We start from the raw sequence: 20,178 nt of genomic DNA, 5'->3' as shown, positions 1-20,178 counted from the left end.
ACAGAGAAAGACCTTGTATTTTAATTCCAGAGGAATTCCAAAGAAATAATTCCAAAGGAGGGAACTGCTGTGAAGCTGATGGCGCCTGAGCTGTGCACAGTTGTCAGGTAGGTGCAAAGGCTAGGCAGATAAAGCTGCAATGAAGTGGAGCTGAATTTGTTATTCCACTGCAAAAAAGCCCTTTTTATTTGAATACCCACCTCAATATTTTATTCACTTCATGTTTGAGGTATAGCTCAAAACTGATGCCTTTCTACTGTCCCAAGCAATTCTGGGACCTGACACTTGTCATGAACAGATAAAGCAGATTCTCATGAAGAACTATTAATTTCATTTAAAAAATGACAGTTACCTGAGGATGACCACTGCAGGCACATGGTAGAGGGAATGCTTTCAGCTAAGGGAAAGAAAAGAACTCAGGGGGAGTGTGTGTGAAAGAGAGAGATGATGTCCCAGTGTCCCCCCCTGCCACCCCCACCCCCCCAGCTTTGGCTGAGCTGTGTCTTACTGTTTATCCTGGGACATTCCAGCTGTCTTGGAAGTGCATCCCAGCCAGCTCAGAGGCCTCAGGGCCCCTGCCACCTGTGCCAGACCTGCCTGAGAACAGAGGAAGGGGTTAATTGATGACATTAATGACAGCACACATGTGGCTGGACAAAATTTCCTGCCATGTGTTCTTCTACCACCGACAGTGGTGAGAGCTTCAGGTGTTTGAGCAACCCCTCCCTTACCTGGAATGAAACTGATCCCAAAGTCACCTCAGTGCTCAGTCAGTCAGTCTCCAACATTCCTCCTTATCCCATGCCACTAACACTTCCCAGCATCTGTCACATAACAAGAGCTGTGAGCCCTCAGGAGAGCTCCCCAAACCCCACTTGGCACAGTACTTGAAAGGAAAAAAGTTTAGTTACCTCAGGGAGAACTTTCAGTCAATAAAGTAACAACTGGAACTGCTGGTTTTAGAAAAGAAAGAATAAAATCCACATTTTAACAGGCTACAGGTAGAAAGAGTCAAAAAAACAAATTCCAACCAGTCACAACAGTAAAGGACAGTTTTTCTTTTTTTTTTCTTTGAGGGGCAGGGGCATGGAAAAATACAGCACACTAATGAAACAAAATGCAAAAAATACAAAAAAATAGAAAATAGAAAAAATGTATTTACAAGTGATACATTACTATGATCAGAAAGCACAAAGACAATTGCTGCTATAATACATGCACTGGTCAAGAAGGAACTACTAAAAACCTGCAAGGGAGCTGTTTGTAAAAAGAAAAAAAAAAAAAAAAAGATTAAAAAAAGGAGGAAAAAAAAAGAAAAAAGACACCCCCACCTCCTCCCCCCTCAGACACACAGGGCTGAGTTTGAACTTTTTTCTTCCCTAGTTTGCTACATTGATCAAATCATATATCCCCTAAAGTCCATGGTACAACCAGTACAAATACTACACTTGGTTTTAAACTGCAGGTTCAGTTGTAGGAGGGGGGAAAAACAGCAGCTCATTGTAGATCCATATACATAAAGCCAGAGTAACTGCGCTACATGCTAAAAATTACAGCAAGCCCCTGTCTGCTACACAGCATGATCTTAGCAGGTTTTCCTTTTTATTTATTCATATATATATCTATATGTGTGTATATATATATGTATAAAAATCGTGCCCTTTTTCACTGCAATATGACATCTGGGTGGAAATGTAACTTGTTACAACAAATTTTTATATGTATACTGCAAGAAGTCACTCGATGTCTGTGGATTTAATAAGTAACCTCACACCACAGGAAATATTTAATAAATCAAAAAAACCCAATATTGTGACAGAAGACCTTCTGTCTCAGTTCTTTTCAAAACCGAAGTCCCACAGGAAACTGGTCCCAATGTCCATGAGGGGTTCTCTGAAGAAGCCTCGGTTTGCTGAACTGTTTTTGCGTTTAGTGTTCACAAGTTTTTGAACGACTTCAAGCCGTTTTTAGTTTCAAGTCTTGTCTCTCTTCCTTTCTCACAAAGGTAATAGTCTGGTACTAATCCATCTGAGTGAGGAAAAGAGGAAAGTGGCTGCAGTTGCACAAAGGGTCCCCAGTTCCACATCTGCAGGGAGATATGGAGTCACACAGAGCTCTGGGATTTCAGCTTTTGTTTCTTTCACTCCTTTAATACAAAGTCCTTTCATACGTGTCCCATCGCTGGTACCTTCCCAAGTACCAGCCAGTCCAGCTTTAGGAGACAACAAAGCCACAAGTTAAAGTGAAAAGGACCAAGGCAGAAGTTCAGGTCACTTCCTGACTGTTCCATCATACTTCCAGGAAACGGGAGCTGCTGGACTTGGAGTGGAAAGGCTCAGACCACATGCGACGTAGATCACCCTAGGCAGGGAAACAGCACAAGGACCGTGCCCTCAGAAACACTCAACTCTGCTTAGAATTCACATTTTAAAATGCACACAGAATTGCAAACACATCTTAGAGCAAATCTATTCTTCACCTGTTTTGCAAATTACAATAAAGACAGTAAAAATAAATTCTTTCCCTGTCAGGCCAGAATGTCTTTTAGAGCAGATAAACCCAAAATAGGTTTCTGATGGGAAGGAAATAATTACTCATGTTGAAAATCCTGCCCTTTCTTATGTTCTGCTCTGCAGAGTGCTAGATGCATGCTTCAAAAACAGCCCTGGAACAGGAAAATTAAATTTTACAATTTCTGTTCAGAACAGGTGACTGAAAAGAGGCAAGCAAGGTTCTGCCTCTCCAATCACTGTTCAAACTTTGTGCATGTGGTATTTCATGACCAACAGGACAAGGACAAATTCACTTATTCAATTAAAACAGAATTGCATATTTCAGAATTTATTTTGATTAGAATTACTGGTACTTTATCTTTACATTAATGATCTTCTATTTCAGGAACTCATCTCTCACTTGCTCAGTGCTCTGAAAAGAAGACTGACCCAACAGCAGTGGTTACTCTGTGCTGGGCCAGGACAGCCAGGGACACACATCATCCCCCTGAGAGCTGCTGCCAGTGCAGGGACACTGACCCTGCTGCCAGCTGCCCCAGAGCTCCCTGCTGCCCTCCCCTCTTACCTTTAAATAGGCCATGGTGAGGAGTGGCAATAAAGTGAATGGTACCAAATAGAGCAGGGCAGGCTGGGCTGCCCGGTGAATACGAGAAGCTACTGTTGCAGTTAATAAACCTATAAGAGAAAAAAGTCACTATAAATATCTTCAGGTTGCAGGTGGATGTTCTCAGCATTTCATCCACTGAGGCTTCCTTCACCCCCATTCTGAGAGACAGGTGAGGAAAAGTTACTTCTCTGTGCTTTGCCTTCCCTGAATGCAGTTAAAACAACAAAACAGTGAAAAATTATTCTGTTTTAGTATTAGGCTGTGTTGAGCCACTTGGTCCAGTTTTGGATCTCAAACTAAGCCAAGAATAATTCAGAAAAAATACAGCAAAAGGTGGAGGGGGAAGCTGACTGCATGGCACTGAAATGCTGCTCTTGAGACTGCTGGTCTGTGGCCCCTGGCCTGAGCAGTCAGGGCTCAGAGGAAGGGCTGTATTCACTAGGAATTACTTTCCTGGACACTTGCCAGAAGGGAATGTAGGGGGAAAATCAAGGTGTGGGGGAAGAAAGGCTATTGGTAGGAAATTATCTTGCCTTTTGAGCCTCAGAAGGGCCGTGGGAGGTCAGGATATGCACATGCATGCCCTGGCTGGAGGGAAAAGCCTATTTTATATTAGGCAGAAAAGGGCTGGCTACAGCAAATTATAAAAAGCACTCCAGTTGTAACTATTGATGATTTTCTGTATGTACTGCTATGTCAAGATCAGAATACAAGAATGCAGGAATTGCCTAGGTGAATTGCTTAAATTTGCTGCGTAGTATGCACAGCATAATTTATCTGGAGACTTCCATATTTTCCCCATCACTCAGGTAAGAGCTACAATGCTTTTTATGCCAGTGAAGCAAAGTGCAAGTGCTAACAAAAGCACACTGATACTCTCTTTCATCCTCTAAATAAAATACAATAACTACAAAAAAAAAATCTTGAAGATTATAGAAGGGCTTTTCTCCCTAGACTATGCCAATAAAAGCAAAGAGAGGAGGATTAAAAAGAACATAACCAAGCATCCTCTCAAAGCCTCTTTACACTTGCTTTCATCATCTTTTAAACCTACTACAATAATCCCACATCTGCTCACTTAGGCAGCTCTTAATATTGAACTAATTACTCACCTACAAAATAGCCAATAAGTGTGCAGTGAAAGTAGGAGACCTTCTGCATGCGCCCAGAGATGTTCCCTGGTCCTGGGGCGCCGCAGGAATCGCTGTTGGCTTGTTTTTTGTAGTTATCGTAACGCAGGACAAAGCAGAGCAGAAGCCCTGGCATCACAATATCTCCAATCCCCAGCATGGAGAAGTGGCTGCCTGTGGAACTAAAGAGCAACTGGAATTGGGTTCATGGCCAAAACAAAAGGTGATGAGCTCTAGACTCCTCCACTGTGGTTTTGAGATCCACTGACCCAGTATTTCAGTCCTCTCCTTCCTCAGTGCTGATGGGAGGGACCAGCTGGCCCTTTGATCTGACTTTTGATTACCATTAAAGTACATCTTCATCCCCATGCATGCAGATCTAAAACAAGGCAGTACACCCATTTTGGACATTCAGACAAAACAGAAAACTAGTTTTGCCAGATTCTCAGAGAAGAGTCAACTGAACGAAAATCATCTATATCTTAAAACCAAGATATTTTTCATGAAAAATTGTTCACTTTGTCAACTTTGTGATTTCATATCACAAAGTTGACAAAGTAAACAATTTTGATTTTATCGCTGCAGACAATCAGCGATAATCTCTGTAATTTCGGCATCTCAACAATAACACAGTAACAAAACTTACTGCCTGCCTGCTGCTGCACTGAGCTTACTGCCCCACCAGGCCCTGAGCGTGTCTGCTTACAGATGTGAGCCACCAGGGAACCCCTGAGCAGCGACATGTGGAATAATCTCCCTTCAGCACTGCGCTTGCCTGGTAAGCCACCCTTGCTTAGATCAGTCTCCAACCTCTTCCCAATCATCTGCGATCACACAGTAATTCAGACTGTTCAGATGTTATACTAAACCTCACATCTTTTGCTTTTAAGTGTGAGGTCATACTAGCAATCATTAGGCTGCAGAACTCTCACAAATGTCAAGAAGTGCATCCTGCTCTGAACAGGGCACCTTTTACCCCAGTCAGGGTCCTTTTGATATGAATAAGCAAAGTGTCCAGTCCTCACTGCTCATTATATTCCTTGATTTTTCAACAGAATTACTACTAGTAAGGATATGGAGGGAAAACATTTCTCATGTACTACAGTAAAAGAAGCTTTTACCTTGGGAATACAAGTTTGCCAGGCAGCGACAGACGGGGAACATCTCTGCCGACATTTGGTCCCAGGTGAAGTTTCCGGGATAACACATCCAGGGGGTTATCAGCTGGTTGTGTGGCCACTTTCACCATAACATTGCTGTTAAAGATGTAGGCAGAAAAAAAGACCTGCAGAGCAAGGTAATCAGAAGTTACAAACTGCAATTATACAGCAACGCAAGCTGAATGTATTTTTGCTTTGCTATTCAAGAAAATAAAGGCTACTTTCCTGATGATGATAAAAGGCAAAATGTATTTCAAAAATTCAGATAGAAATTTTTAATCCTCAAGAATAACTGGAATATATTTTCTGATATCAAGAGATCCTTTGGTAAAGGACCCGTCTGGACAACAAGCAGATAGTGTGGGATGGCAAATGCAGATAAAAGCACTGTGAAAATTGAAGGAATCTGCAGAACAGAGAAGAAGGTGAGTACAGTGCTTACTCATAAATGGAATGAGGCAGCCCTTGTCTCCAACAGGCTTTTATGGCTTTGATGCTACAGCTCATCCCACTGGAATCTCTGGCTGCCCTGGATCAGAGCAGTCAGTGGGTGCTGCCCTGGATCACTGCTTGGTGTTGTGCAAAGGTAAAATAAACTCCTCTTGCTATTACAGAACACATTCTGTCAGGTTTCTTGTAGAAGTACACTAAGATTTTATGCCACCCTGTCTGGCTGTTTAAGTCCATTCGCATTCCTGTTCTGCAGATTTCACTGCTAATTAGAAGTCAGCACGTGTGCCCTGTGCCAGTGTGGACACAGCTCTGTCTGTGTGTGTGGGAAATGCTTGTTGGCATCTTCAGCCAGCTTTCAAAATTTGAGGTCCAAATTCCGTTCTTTTTTTATAATATGCAGAAGCCAAAATATTCTAATCTTATTATCAAGGAAACATTTTTGTATCCTGTTGTAGAATTCAGCATCTCAGAATGGAGTGGTGGAACCAATCTTCTGGCTTTTCCAGATTTCCTCAATACCAGTATTGAGGAAATTTCCTTCATACCAGTAGTATTCATATAAAACAGGCCCAAGGCCGATTACAAATCCAAAGCATAAAACCAATTTTAGCAAAACAAAACCAAACACTTACCCAAAAGACATCATAAATTAGTAACCCAGAGAGCAGCAAGCAGGAAACCTTCAGGCTCGGCAGCCGGACAAAGGCTATCATTGCAACACACAGGCCCATAGCCAGAGCTACAAAATGCAAGACATCATTAGTTCATTAAAAATAGCAGAACAAACACAAAAACACCAATCCCAAGAAAGTATCTCCCCTCCAGGACCCCAAAGAAGCCTCTGTTTGCACTTGTGCAGCTCTGCATGCACTAGATGACTGTCTACCATTTCCAGACAGTGACATTCTTCTTACCAGGGTAAATCAAAGTCAAAATACATTCAGGAGCCAACTGCAAACACATCCCCTTGGAAAGCAGAGATCCCTCTGCAGGCACAACCGCCTGTTCCACTAAACTTCCACCACCACCACAAAGAAATGTTTCCATGTACTATGTCCTAGAGACGCCATCTCCCCTGTACAACCCTGACTACCTACTTTAAAACAGAGGCAACAAAACAACTTTGAATTCTCTGTGCCCCAAACACAAACCTCTACTTTTCCTCTACTGTGTTTTCTAAGAAATGCATAAAATAAATAAGATCCCTGAGTCTTAATTCAGAAAGGGCATGGCTACAACATGACTTGTTACAACTTGGTCTGACAAAAACCCACTCAAACCAAACTTCTGCTTGGGCAAGACTGTGCAAGACTGTCTTAATATCATGAAACGTCATCACGTAGAATCCAGGATTTCCCAATAACCAAAATGTGTGTGACAGCTTAGGAGAAAAAATATGGGTAAGTTTTTTCTTAATCCCTCCTAAGGGTGAGTTTTCATCCAGATCAATGAGCTGAACAACATGACACAGCTCAGATTTTCACTCTGTACCAAGGGGAATTTTGTCAGGGTAGAAAGGTAAGATTTTAAACAAAAACCCAGTCTTCACATTTGTGTCATTGCCTGCTTCTTTGAGCCCAGTCTCACCAGGGATACTCAACTGACAACTGAATGTATTTCTACTGGTTACAAGTAAATCCCCGAAGAAATACTTAAAATAAAACAAATTCTAAAAAAAACTTAAAAAGCAAATCAGCTCTCATCTATGATATCAGTCTATTTGCAAGGAATAATGGAGCCCTGCTGGGATCACATTACAGTCAATCACGCAGACATTTGTCACAAAATGTCTTTGTCTAACATGACACGGAATTTTTCAGAAGTTACAATCCCATTTTTGCCAACTGGAACTGCAGGGGAAACCAATTCATTGTGCACATGCCCACCAATGTAACAGCTGGACTCAGCCAAAATGGACAAATTAACCTCTCAGGCTGTAATTATGGGGCTGTGAAGCCACCTACCACTTGTATTTCACCTGAAAGGTGGGAAGATCTGCCATCCACTCACTAGGGAAACACATCCATCCACATTCAAGGGATAAACATGTCCTAGGCCCCCTGCCAGCGTGGCTGCCTGCAGTGCCCAGGGGCTGCATCCAGCAGTTCTGCCAAGCCCATCTTCTCTCCTGAGAACTGGCAACCTTAGCACAACCCCAAGTGTCACAGCAGCGAGTTTTAACAAAGCAGTGGGGTCACTGACATAAAGATGTACCCTGAGTCACAAAACGTGAGCAAATTATTGGGGTTTAAAGAATTTGACACAGCAAAGCAACAGGAAAAAGAACTGCATTCAGTAATTCAGTATAGCCCTCAGTTACAGACTTCCTCAGCAGAAGAGCAAATACAAGGGAACAGACTGTTTCAAATCAAAGAGGCTTCTCTAAAACCAGTGTTAATAATAGCTCAAGCAAGCCTATATTTAGGAGAGGATTTCCAGGTTATAATTAATGAGAAATGGAAATACTGTAACCAGTATGAGTTTTATCTATTGTTCACACACTCCATTTTTCTCTCACTGAAGTGAACACAGCCACATGCACAAGGCATCAAACAAAGCAAATACTGGGTAGAAAAGAAGATGGAAAAAAATCCTTCAGCTGACAGTGACATGCTAATAATTACACATGCTAATAATTACACAGTTTTGCAAATGCTTTAAGAAATACTGGTAAATTTAAAAAACAAGCAGGAATGCCCGAGAGGGGTACAAGTAATATGGGCCGAAGTGCAGTCAATGGACTTCTCTAAATGAAAGCCAGCTTCCCTATCCAAGCTCATGTATAGTCTTGACAAAATACATAAGGCAGATCTGCACTGAAATATACTTCAAATCATTAAGAAAAAAGCCAAAGATGAGAGAAAGACAAAAAGAGGGTAGAGCAGCGACACAACCAGCAGCTCTGGATTGGAAGTGCTGGGCAATGGGTTAACAAGGCTGAATAAGAAAGCACTGGAGGAGTTAACTGTCAATTAACAGAGCAAATTAACTCCAGAGTCCCTGCAAACACAGTCCTTATGGAACAGGGGTATTCTGAGGATTAAGAATATTCTTGCATATGTGGTTAGACACGGGCAGCTTTCCAGCTCTCCTGCATCTAGAGCCGGTGAAAGCTCAAAGACGCTGCTGCTGCAGAGTCTGGTTTACAAAGCACTGTGTAAGCTGGGGAGGCTTTACTTTCACCAGGTGAAGCTCTGATCTCATGAAAGTGTATTTTAAAAGAAGGGAGTAAGAACAGAGGCCCAGTTGCTGCAGCAGCTCCTGGAGTATCCATGACCATGCCGTTCATTCTGTAGCTACAGATATTCCATACATCTATAGCATTCCTGTTGTACATCTCCAGCTCTGTCCACTATTTAGGAAAGCTTTCATTTTAGCCAGGCTTTACCAGGGAACAGTGACCACCGTTGGTGATTCTGTGTTCCAGCAATCTGCTCTGAGAAATAAGCATTTCAGTGCCTATAAAAGGTGCATCACCACATGCCAGAACAACCCCTGGAGCCAAGATGGGCTCACTCTGCCCTGTAACACGTCCCTGCCTTTAGAACCACTTCAGCCAAGGGCTCTGCAGGCAGCAGCAGGGTAGGATTAGGGCACTGAAGGCTGTTCCAGCAGGAACAGCCACACCTCGATTTCATAAGGCCTGGGAACTACCAAGAAGTATTTCCCGTGTTGTCCTCGGCTGTCGAGCTGCAAAGCTCTTTCACTGACAGACTCAGCCAGAGCTGCCAGGCTGCCTCCAGGACAGGAGCACGGGTGAGCCGCGCTGCCAGAGCCCCTGGCGTCCCCAGGACTCAGTCACAGAAGGCAGAGACCATGGGATCCACACACGGCAGCACACGATGGGGACTAAAGCTCCGGTCTGATTCCTGACAAAGGCCAATAAAAGCTACTCCCTGTTTAGTGTCACTGGCAAACACTGATTGAATTAGATTTGAACAAATGACAGGAGGATCACCTATATAGTTCAAGTTCCCTTAATAAACTACATAAAATAATTCAAAGCAAGACAGCAGCAACACAATTCAGTAAATCATAAAAAACCTCCAAGAGAAATAGAAGCCAGACACCACTCTGCACAGGCAGCTCAGAGCTCTGTAGATGAATTACTGTAAAGTCCAACATGTCAGACTGAAGCATTCGCAAAAATAACTATTTTAAATTAACTGCTTCTGCTGATACCTCAGAGTAGACATCTCCTCAGATTCTGCCAAAATCCACACTTGACATTCCTTTTCGCATTGCAGCTACTGCAGCTCAAGGGTCAACCTCAATTTCATGGTGGGCTACTCTGCTTATCACAAAACAGACTTTGCATTTTTTCATTTACCATCTGCTATTTTAAAAGGTATTTCCCTTTCATACAACAGGTGGGACTTCCAAAGCAGCTCAAACCATGAATGAAGCATAATGCCCCCATACAAAATAAAGAATGATGGTGCCATGAGAGGTTTCAGTGCTAAGGATGTGCTCCTGCTACCTCGTTTAGAAGGAGCTGTAAACTGACGGGATGAATGTTTTCTATCGTAACAAACAATTTCAAGGGCAGGTAATATTGTTGCAGCAATTTTTCCTCAAGCGAGCACGACCTCAGCATGCCATTACACCACGTCCTAAGCCAACTGAGCTGCCTGACACTGCTGAGAAGCAGAGGTCCTGCTCCTGGCTACTCCTTCATGCCTTTGCTATCATATCTACTCCATCCCCTCAGATTCCATCATGCTGCCACTTACCTTCTGCCAAATTTAGCACACACCTGACTACACAATAATCCAATTCATCTCACTGCAGCTGCAGAAAAACAGGCTGGCAAAACCCAAGTATGCTGCCATTCTAGTGAGCTGGATCAGTTTACCATGTGATTAACTAAGTGCCAGAGCTAGCACAAGAGATCTGGAAGGCAGGAGGGAAGCATGAAGGCTCCTTTTTGGAATAATAAGCTGTGAATTCAGGTCAACCACCATGAAAAAAACCACAATAAATCACACCCTCAAGCCAGCTGGCTGACTGCCAGTTTCACCCATCTCATCACACAAGGCCAGCATTGCAGAGATCAAAGCCAACCAACTACTGTGAGCTGCTTCACAACAAATTATTTGAGCATCAGAACCAATAAACAACAAGATGCACACCAAAAATTAATCCAATTTTTAGAATCAAGCTATGAATCATAAACAACCACTGTCTCCACACATCTTTAACTCAATCTGGCAATTCACCCTACACCACACAGGTGCAGAATATCTTTCATGAGTGTTCTGGCACTTCCCTGGAAGCTTTTACAAACCAGAAAAACAGGTGTTCCAAGCACTCCCCTGCCATGTTCCTGGCAGTGGCTCTTCAGGGAGTCTGCCACACAGCTCAGCAGCCAAGCCATTAACAATAGCAAATTTCACCCATCATCACCAGGCACATGATGTGTCAGAAGAGGCACAAAACAGCAGTAAAACCCCTTAATTCACATACTCACCATCCATTAGGAGCCAGTGGCCAGTTAGGACCCAGATAAGGACAAGCATCACAGACAGAGAAAAAGAGAGCAACTCAGCAGCAGTGAAACGCCCACAGCAGCCAAAGGAAATCCTAGAACAACACACAAACATCAGCTGGAAGACTTTATGTTTCCATTTAAAGAACAGAAAATGGACACTGTTGGAACATGGCTCAACTGCTGATGAAAGATGCCAAGAACAACTGAAGGGAAGTTCCTTTGCCACAAATAGGTACCAAAACAGCAACAAAATAAAAGCCTTCCTCACATTCAAATACTGTGTGTGAAGCATGAACTGCAGAGATGGAAAAAATCCTGTAAATCTTGGCACCTCTCCTGAAATCGCCAACATTCCTAGCACCACCTAAGATAGTGCTTTTAGCAACATGAACTCAAATCACAAGGTTAAAAAATAAAATTAGTTTCAAAACAAGACATTAACAACTGTAATTTCCACTGGATTTATAGTCTTCAAAGAAGCCAGCATTAAAATCCAGAGTCCAATGTTAACAAACATTAAAATCCAATGCCAATTCCAAACTCCAAAGTCTCAGCCAAAAGAAGCCAAACTTATTAAAAATCACTGTTGGAAAATCTAGACCCATGTAATGGTATTACACTTCCCAGGCTGGGAAGTGACTTACAGAAATTGTGCTTCCTACTTTCACAGTGGAAGCATAATGTTGGCACAAAAAAAACTGCACAAACATCAGTCCTGAGGTTTATGGTTATTAAGGAATTCTCATTAAAAGAAAGAAACACAACACACAAGAAGAGGAGCAAAGGATTGCTCAAGTCCTTACTTGTTTTGAGGCGAACAAGGCCGTGTTAAGTACTGGCACATCGGGAGCAGAAGGAAAGCAAAAGCTATTGTTGCAAGGACTATGAAAAGAAGAAAAGGTAATATTAGGACATTCAGACCTAATTTCTACAGTACACAAAGATGCTTCTCCAATTTGAAAAAGCTCTTGCAACAATGTCCTATTATCATATGCTCAGTATTATTCCAGCATGAGCAGCTCAAAGCTCTGAGGTTTTCTGCACAACAGTGAGCCTTCAGACTGAAATAAAACAAAAGCTCTCAAAGGAATGCAACGCCCCATCCCCGAACCCTAAAAAAAAAGTCTTAAATTTATTCATGATCATTTCAGCAAAAAACCCCCAATTTTCACATATTCTGAGAAAAAAAAAATGACTACAAATTAGTTCTGAGATTTTCTTACAAATTTTCAACATATGACACGGACATAGCATAATAGAGGGGTTTTTCCACTTTTTAACTTGGATAGTAATTTCTTCCCCCATCTCACTCAAAACTCTTTATTCATTACTAAAACACAGTACAACTTCAAATAATTTATAATCAGTAGCTGGCAACCTCAGTTTTTTAAAATATAAAGTGCTTTAGGTTTTTGAAAACAGAATGATAAAATAACGTAAATATCCAAACAGACTATTTCCATAAACATTTTCTTTTTCAAGCAGCATACTTGTCCCACCCACACATTTTTTAAAACATTTAGTAACTGCTGGTATTTATAATCATTTTTCCTTCCAGTTTTTTTAAAGGACTATTTAAAAGGATGGAGCACGAGGGCGTGGAGACACAGACATGTCAGCAGCACACATCCAAAACTGCAGCAAGAACAGACTGCCATGAAAATAGAAGCTTTGTAACTTTTTGCCTGCTGCAGTTCAGATCTTTGTGCTGTCTTCTACTTGTTCCTTTAAAAAAATTTGTTGCTGGTTTTTAAAAGGGATTTTTCTTCTCTTCTCAAGTGAAGACTATGGGAAAGAATCAAACATTGTCTTACAGTTTAAGCTGTTCTCTACACAGTTTAAGCCAACCAGAAAAAAATTCGTTTGGTCAAACCACATCTTTCCTTTCTGGTGGGAGGAAGATTTGAAACAAAACAAAAAAAGGAGAACTTACTCTAAAAAGAGAATTTCGAAAGTGTCTGCATACAAACAGTACTATGAAAACTCACAGTTCTAGCAAGATTTCAGAGGGGGGAAGAAAACCACAGCGGTAGGGAAAGAACGAACATTGTGGCACCTCTGCACAAACTGAACTAAGAACCTCTTTGGAGGTGCCTGGCAAAGAACACTGCCCAGGAACCCTGTGCCCCTGCTGCCCCAAGTCCTGCCTGCCCTCCCTGCTCCCTACCCTGCCTCCCCCAGGACAGGCTCAAACTTCTTTGCCCTTGGAATCTCTCCTCTCCTTTCCTCCCCTCCAGCTCTGCCCAGCAGGGAGCCCTGCACCTCCTGCCCCGGTGTCCCCATGCTGGGCTGGTTCAGAGTGGGAGTTAAACTGCACCAAGGAGCTGCTCCCAGCGTGGCTCCTGACTGTTCAGGCTTCCAGCCCCAAGGCTCCCATCCCCTCCAGCCTCAGTGATCCAGCTGGGAATCCCTCGGCTTAACTCCTGCCTGCAGGCAATGCCAGCTCTGGGGCTCTGCCCTCCGCCAAGAACTGGGTCCTGGCCTTGGCTGCTTGCTGCACCTACACTTGCTCCTGACTCTTCTCTGAAAGGCAAATCTCTGTGAGAGGAAGATTTGAGAGGGCTTTAAGAAACCAGACATCCGCTGTAATTTAGAAGTCCCCCACATCAGCCCCTCCTAGCTACAGAGGATGTAAAATAGCATGACCTGAGCTTGGTGGGACCAAGTTCCACAGCCCCAGGCTTGCAACTCCAGCAGGGTCCCTCCCCTGATACAAGCCCAAGGAAGAGCATGAACCCACCATAAAACCAGGTTCAAGAATAAAGATACCCAAGAGCACTGACCCCCAGTCCCCTGAGACCTACAACAAGCCCCAAGGGACACAGGATCCTCTCATTACACACAGAAGTGTTAAAATAAAGTTACAAAATCCAAGGTCATTTTAAAAATAAATCTACCAATAACCCCAACAAGTTCAAATTCCTTGTTTGTCATAAATCTTTCCTCAGAACATCTTAAATATTTGTTTGTATATATTTCTCTCATATCTAGCATACAGTAGAATCTATCTGAAGTATTTTTTTAATAGGAAAGAACAGACATGTCATAAGTTATAAAAACAGAATTCAACATGTCTCTACAGGAGGTAGAATTAGACAGGCATCTCAAGACTATAGATTTAAATTTCACCATCAATATCAGCCCTGTTTAAGAGGCTGGCACAGCTCAGGAGTTAAACCATAAGGGCAAAGCCTGCAGTGAAGTAGGAGAGGATGAGAGGTATTCAGGAGTTTAAAAATCTTCACAGACTCAGTATGTGCGGTGAGTACAATTTTTAGAAGCTGCTGTGTATCTGCAGCAGTAGGAAGAATCTTGTTACTCTCAACAGCAGCTGGTCTCTTAAGAATTGCAAAAATATAATAGGCCAAAATTTTCCAAAAAGCAATGCCCTGGCATTTATTTAAAAGACAAAATGTAAATGCTAAACAGGACTAGAGGATCTGCAACTTATTTGCAAGTAAATTTCAATTTTGTTCTAAATTCAAGCAGTGCAAGAGACTAATATTCAAATGTTAGTGAGACCAGAAACAGAGAAACTGTATTAAAGCAAAACCGAAATTAAAGTAGGAAAGAAGTCTCTGGAGAGGATCCTCAAAGTTATTTCCCATGAAGTGCTTCATGTACAGTTCTGAGCATCAATTTATAAAAGTGAACTTCATGCAAAACAACACATCTGGGCACGTTTAGACCTCTGGCAATTTATAGTTCAGTAGGTTTAGCACATCTCTCAGTGGAAAATGCTTCTCAAATAATACTTGTTTATTTATAGCTACACAGACATGAAAATACAACTGTGAAACCTGACAATTCTTCTTTTTAATGTACTGTGATATGTATTATAATTCTTACCAACAATATTTAATTATACCAATACTTTCTGTTCTATTGCAAATCTTATAAAGAGAAGAAAACTTAGTCACCTGCTGTGCATATTGTAAAGACAACTTGAACTGAGTCGAAGAAGAAGAACATAACTAGGAGAGACACGGACGCTCCGATGGGCAGGAACAAGGCCTGGGTGGAATCGATAGTTTGAATACCTGCAGGAGAGAGGGGACACTGAGCTCATGTTTGGTGGCACACAGGGACACAGGCCAGCACAGGGCACGCTCCTCTCAGTGCTGCTGCACCAGCTCTGACTTGGTGCTCTCCGCGCCCAGCACAGCTGCTCCAGCTGAGCGCTGCAACGGCCCCGCTCTGCAGAACTGAAAGTTCACTCTGATCTCCTGCCACAGACAGAGTGAAAGACAAGCTGTGAAAATTAACATTATTTAGGGATTAGAATCACTTTACACTGAGACACATAAATGTGTTGAACAGAGCATATGTAAGGTTTACTTAATCTCTGAACACAAGGTGAAAAGCCTGACCAGTGCTAGGCTGACCCAGCTCGTGCAAAGGGTGCCACAGCTTCAAATTCCACTTGGGCGGAGGCCACTATGCTCTTAAATTTCATTATAGGCTGCAATAATGAGATAATATCAAGCCTAACAATAAGGGGCAGTTTTCAAAAAAATACCCAAGTAATTTACCTGTTTATGAAACCACCAGGTCAGTGAAGTGCACTGTAATTGCCTTTTGCTAAAAACCAACACAAATTCAGGCTTGCATTTCATAACTGGCAGTAATTTTAAACAGGGCAGAAATACTGAATTATTTTATTCTTAGTATTTCCCTCACCTCACTCATGCAGTGTGACTACCAGGGATGTTAATCAGGACAACTTTTACTGTATTTCTGAGTTTTCAGAATGACCAGCAAAATTGAGAAGTCCACCTAACCCCACAAATTCCAAGACTTAACCAGTCTCTGTAGCTATATTTACATTTGATTCCTGGGCAGGGGGTGGGGGGGAAGAAGCCATAAGCAGCAACCCAATTAGAAATATAAGACACTTCTACTTGCAGAGCAGTAAAGTGACAATAGGGAACATCTGAAGTAGTCACTTGGTAAGTGACCAATGGAAAAAAAAAAACAGCTTGACATCAACTGTGGTATCCTAAACTAATTAAACACTGCTGTATGAAGGGGGTTTTAGCAATCCTGGGATTTGAAGGGTAAGCCTTTAGGGTCGTGAGACATACGCAGTCAAGTAAATATACACACAGATTGTGTGTCTGTGTTTCTGTCTGACAATGTGTCTTATTTTATTGTTTCCTGTGAAGAGTGGCAAGTCATACAAATATCAGGTTACCTGTATGACTCAGTTACCAATGTATCTGATTACACTGAAAAGCCTCAAACACACATGAAATACACTCACTATAACTTAGTATCTGTTATAAATATTCAACCATTTTCATAAAATAAAAGCTGAACAAAAAGCATGAAAGTCATGACAGTTGCACATGGTCATGTCATTTGTTAGTTCATATAATGATCTATTGCTCTTAAACATAAATAGCACAATAAATTTTAAAAATAAAAAGCAGAAGAACTGAGTCACTTGTGATTTCTACATTGCTGAGGTCTGGTACATTAAGGTAAAGTACAATGTAGATAGTCCAGTGATGACAGTGTGAAGACACCAAAATTCTCATCTGTGACTTAGATCTGATTCCTCCTGCTCTGAGAAAGCACATTTATTCACATGTCCTTCAACTTCCCAAGGGAAAAACCAAACAAAACAAAAACCCAGAAATGACACACTGCACACCACCTTGGCATCTGGGAATTAGTGCCTGCAGCATTAAATGTCAGAGTTCTTAATTTAATTTCTGATCATTTTGACAGCTAATCTCCTTAATGTGCTTATTCCCTAGCCCCAGACTGTCTTCTCTTCCTTCCCAGATGCCAAAAGCCTCAAATGCTCATTGCTGTATCACCAAGCACAGCAACCTCTTTGCTCTGTGCTGCCAACAGAAGCAGTGCTGTGACAACTATTTAAATTCCAAGAATCTACATTAGAAAAGACAAAACCAGCAAGAGACACGTACAAATATGTTATTTCATTCATCATTTTAAAGCTACACTTCTGGCTTTAAACAAAACAAGCTTAGCATTCAGGGTTTCATGCACAGGGCTTCTTACTCCTGCCTTCTATACCCTGGGAACTATTTCACTCTAGAACCTTTTCTCAAAATATGGCAATATAAATTGCCTTCAGTTAAACTCAAGTATGAATTTACAACACACTGTGCACACTGTGTTCCACTCAACTGATTGGCTCCATATTTTTACCTGTGAAACTGTGCATGTCAGATGGCCAAGCTGCCTGCAATCTATTTATTGACCACAGAAGGGACAGTCACCACGCAGGAGCTGACATGTTAATCCCACTCTGAATAGACAGTGTGCAGACACATACTTTGTTGTCCATTATAAATGAGTTGCCCAGAGCCATGTGAACTCTCTACTTCAGTTTCTCTACCGATGAGGTGAATCCCCCTCAGGGATTTGTCAGTGCACCCTGCAATCACTCCCTGCTTACAGACTGGCCAACACGCCACAGCAATGAGCTCCAGCCAAAAAGGAATTACACTCCCTTCTCCTAACTGTGGGATGGCTTTTTTTCAAAGTAGAGCTGTTTCCATTTCCAGTCAAACCGGACAAATTGTGCCACATGCAATTTTTATGCATTATGGAAATGTTATGTTGATGTTTTAAATTCAGCTTCCACAGGTGTGACCCAGCCGTGGACAGCAGTGTCAGAGCACAGCGAGGTGGGGAGTGCCCAGACACAGCCTGGAGCAGGTGAATCTGCAATGCAGCAGCTCAGACACACACACAGGTGAAGCAGGAAGTGCAGCACTGAGGTGAAGCAGGAAGGGTAAGGAGTAAAGCTGATCCTTACTGTTATTGGTGCTGTTGCCATTAAAAGACCCAGTGGTGCTGCTGTTGTCTTTCTCTTTGTCTTGATTCTCAAAGTCCATGTTCAGAGACCTGCAGGGAGCAAGGCAAATGTGACAGATGAGTTCCAAACGCCTGTTTAGGCTCATCAGCTGCAGTCTCATTCCCACTGCCACAGCACCCTCCCCCTGGAAAAGCCCTGTAATGCTGGTTATAAGAAACAACACCAGACACAGTGGGAAATTAAAATAACTGCAGTGCTTGGTTCCAAATGAGGCCCCACATCCCAGATTCTGACAGTGAGATCAGTCACCACAGTGTCTACACTGGGGAGTGTTGAATATCTGTGCTGCTGCTTGTTGTTACCTGATTTCTGGGAAGTGCAGAACATGATGGAAGCACAATAAACATTTCAATTCAAAATTTGAACTCTTTCCAAGTTCTCATTTTTTTTCCTTTTCTTTCAAATTTGACTATCAGGTTTCATTTTTAAGACAATAATATTTCCTTCCTTGAAATGTTCTTATGAATGACCTGAAATCGCTTTTAAGTGTCTGCTTAATGTAAGGTCTTACTTCACTGAAAACATTTCAGCAAAGCCTAGAAAATAACCATATATATATTTCACATGCACACAGATGACTAGAGGAAGCTCTGAATAAACAGTACCATTTAATACACTTTTATTAATCCATAGGAGCTGACAACACTCCCCTGAGTAGACAGCTCAGCTGTTACTGATTCATCTTTTCATGTTGATATAAACACTTTTTTAAAGTTCCAGTTTAGGACACTATTCTACCCCTTTTGCCACAGTCCTTCACTTTGATACAACTTCCAAATTATATTCTAACACATTTGGCTTAACTTTCTGAAAAGGGGGAATTTCACTTAAGGTCTTTTTTGACCAGCAATAATTTATATTGTTAAATTCAATGCGCTTTTTAACAAAAAATACCAGCAATCAAGTTTACCACGACAGTTTCTCACTGATACATGTATGGTATCCACGACTTAGCTGCATATTGATTTATTCAAACTAGCTACAGAGAACCACCAGAAGCACTGTGCATCTCCCACTGTACAGCTCCTGTCTTAAGCTTACAGCAGCATCCAAGTATTTCAATAAAACTTCCAGTCAACAAGCATTAAACTTCTTTTCAAGTTTACCTTAACTAAGTTACACAAATTAAACAAATTCTATTCATTTATCAGACCAGTAATAAATACACCATGGTCTTCTAAACTATTCTAGAAGCGCCACAGATATTTTATTGCAGTGCATTGATCATCTACTGCAATGCACAGGTGAGCAAGTTTGTGCTGCAACCCCAGAATCTGGAATTAGGCACAATCAGGTCTATAGGTTCAAGACACATGTGGTGTATTAAAGACAGAGGGGTTGAGCAGCTTTACTCCATAAAACAAAACCAAGAAAAAGGCTCTTCCAGCACAGAACTGGTTTGTTTCCTTTGATTCTATTAAGCAAATGCCCCCCAACAGTGTTATGAGATTAAAGCAGCTTTTGGTCTCAGGCAAAACATGAGGAAGCTTCCACCTCAGACCCATAGTGCTTCTACACAGATCATAGATCATCAGCTAAAGAGTTATGGAAAATACAAAGAGGCAATAGAGAACACTAAAATTCTAACAAATTAATCTGTTGTTCTTAGCTTGTTCTTCTAAAGATCTCTTTGCTCTGCCCTTTGTTTGGAGTGCCTCCACCATTCATTCACACTCCCTTTTTCCCCATTATGCATTGTAGCTTTACAGTTTTCCTCTCAAGCTATAAAAATCTGGGAGGAGGCTGACAGCCCTCCAGGACTTGGTCCAAGATTCAGACAAACAAGATAATTCTTTTCTGAGTGCAGTGTTTTCTTCCCCTCTGAATTAGCACAGTTTAGCAAGACCCTCACACCATCATTCTCCCAGTGGCATCCAGCAACTCGTAACTTAAGGGATTTCTATCAGCAGAGAAAATTGGAAATAAAACCTATCAGATCTACTGCTCATAAACAACCTCAGCCCCTTTCTT

The 20,178-nt window shown here is 41.8% G+C and overlaps 1 protein-coding gene across 3 annotated transcripts in view; it reads right to left on the bottom strand.

Annotated features, from left to right (window-relative positions):
* Window positions 1–1,043: 1,043 nt before the first annotated feature.
* The window catches only part of SPPL3 (signal peptide peptidase like 3), a 67,249-nt gene continuing 48,114 nt past the window's right edge, over window positions 1,044–20,178 (bottom strand). For all 3 annotated transcript variants that reach the window (XM_072936218.1, XM_030285817.4, XM_072936220.1), the window contains exons 3-11: window positions 18,148–18,236; window positions 15,275–15,394; window positions 12,158–12,236; window positions 11,334–11,446; window positions 6,496–6,602; window positions 5,372–5,535; window positions 4,233–4,432; window positions 3,079–3,188; window positions 1,044–2,361 (exon numbers count right to left, since the gene is read on the bottom strand). In XM_072936218.1, the coding sequence (XP_072792319.1) occupies window positions 2,290–2,361; window positions 3,079–3,188; window positions 4,233–4,432; window positions 5,372–5,535; window positions 6,496–6,602; window positions 11,334–11,446; window positions 12,158–12,236; window positions 15,275–15,394; window positions 18,148–18,236 (1,054 nt within the window). In that variant the 3' untranslated portion in view covers window positions 1,044–2,289. The remainder of the gene's footprint in view (window positions 2,362–3,078; window positions 3,189–4,232; window positions 4,433–5,371; window positions 5,536–6,495; window positions 6,603–11,333; window positions 11,447–12,157; window positions 12,237–15,274; window positions 15,395–18,147; window positions 18,237–20,178) is intronic.

Source organism: Taeniopygia guttata, chromosome 15 (assembly GCF_048771995.1).
Source record: "Taeniopygia guttata chromosome 15, bTaeGut7.mat, whole genome shotgun sequence".
Taxonomy (NCBI): Eukaryota; Metazoa; Chordata; class Aves; order Passeriformes; family Estrildidae; genus Taeniopygia; species Taeniopygia guttata.
Note: the sequence above shows the minus strand (reverse complement) of the source record. Positions and strands in the feature narration are given on the sequence as shown.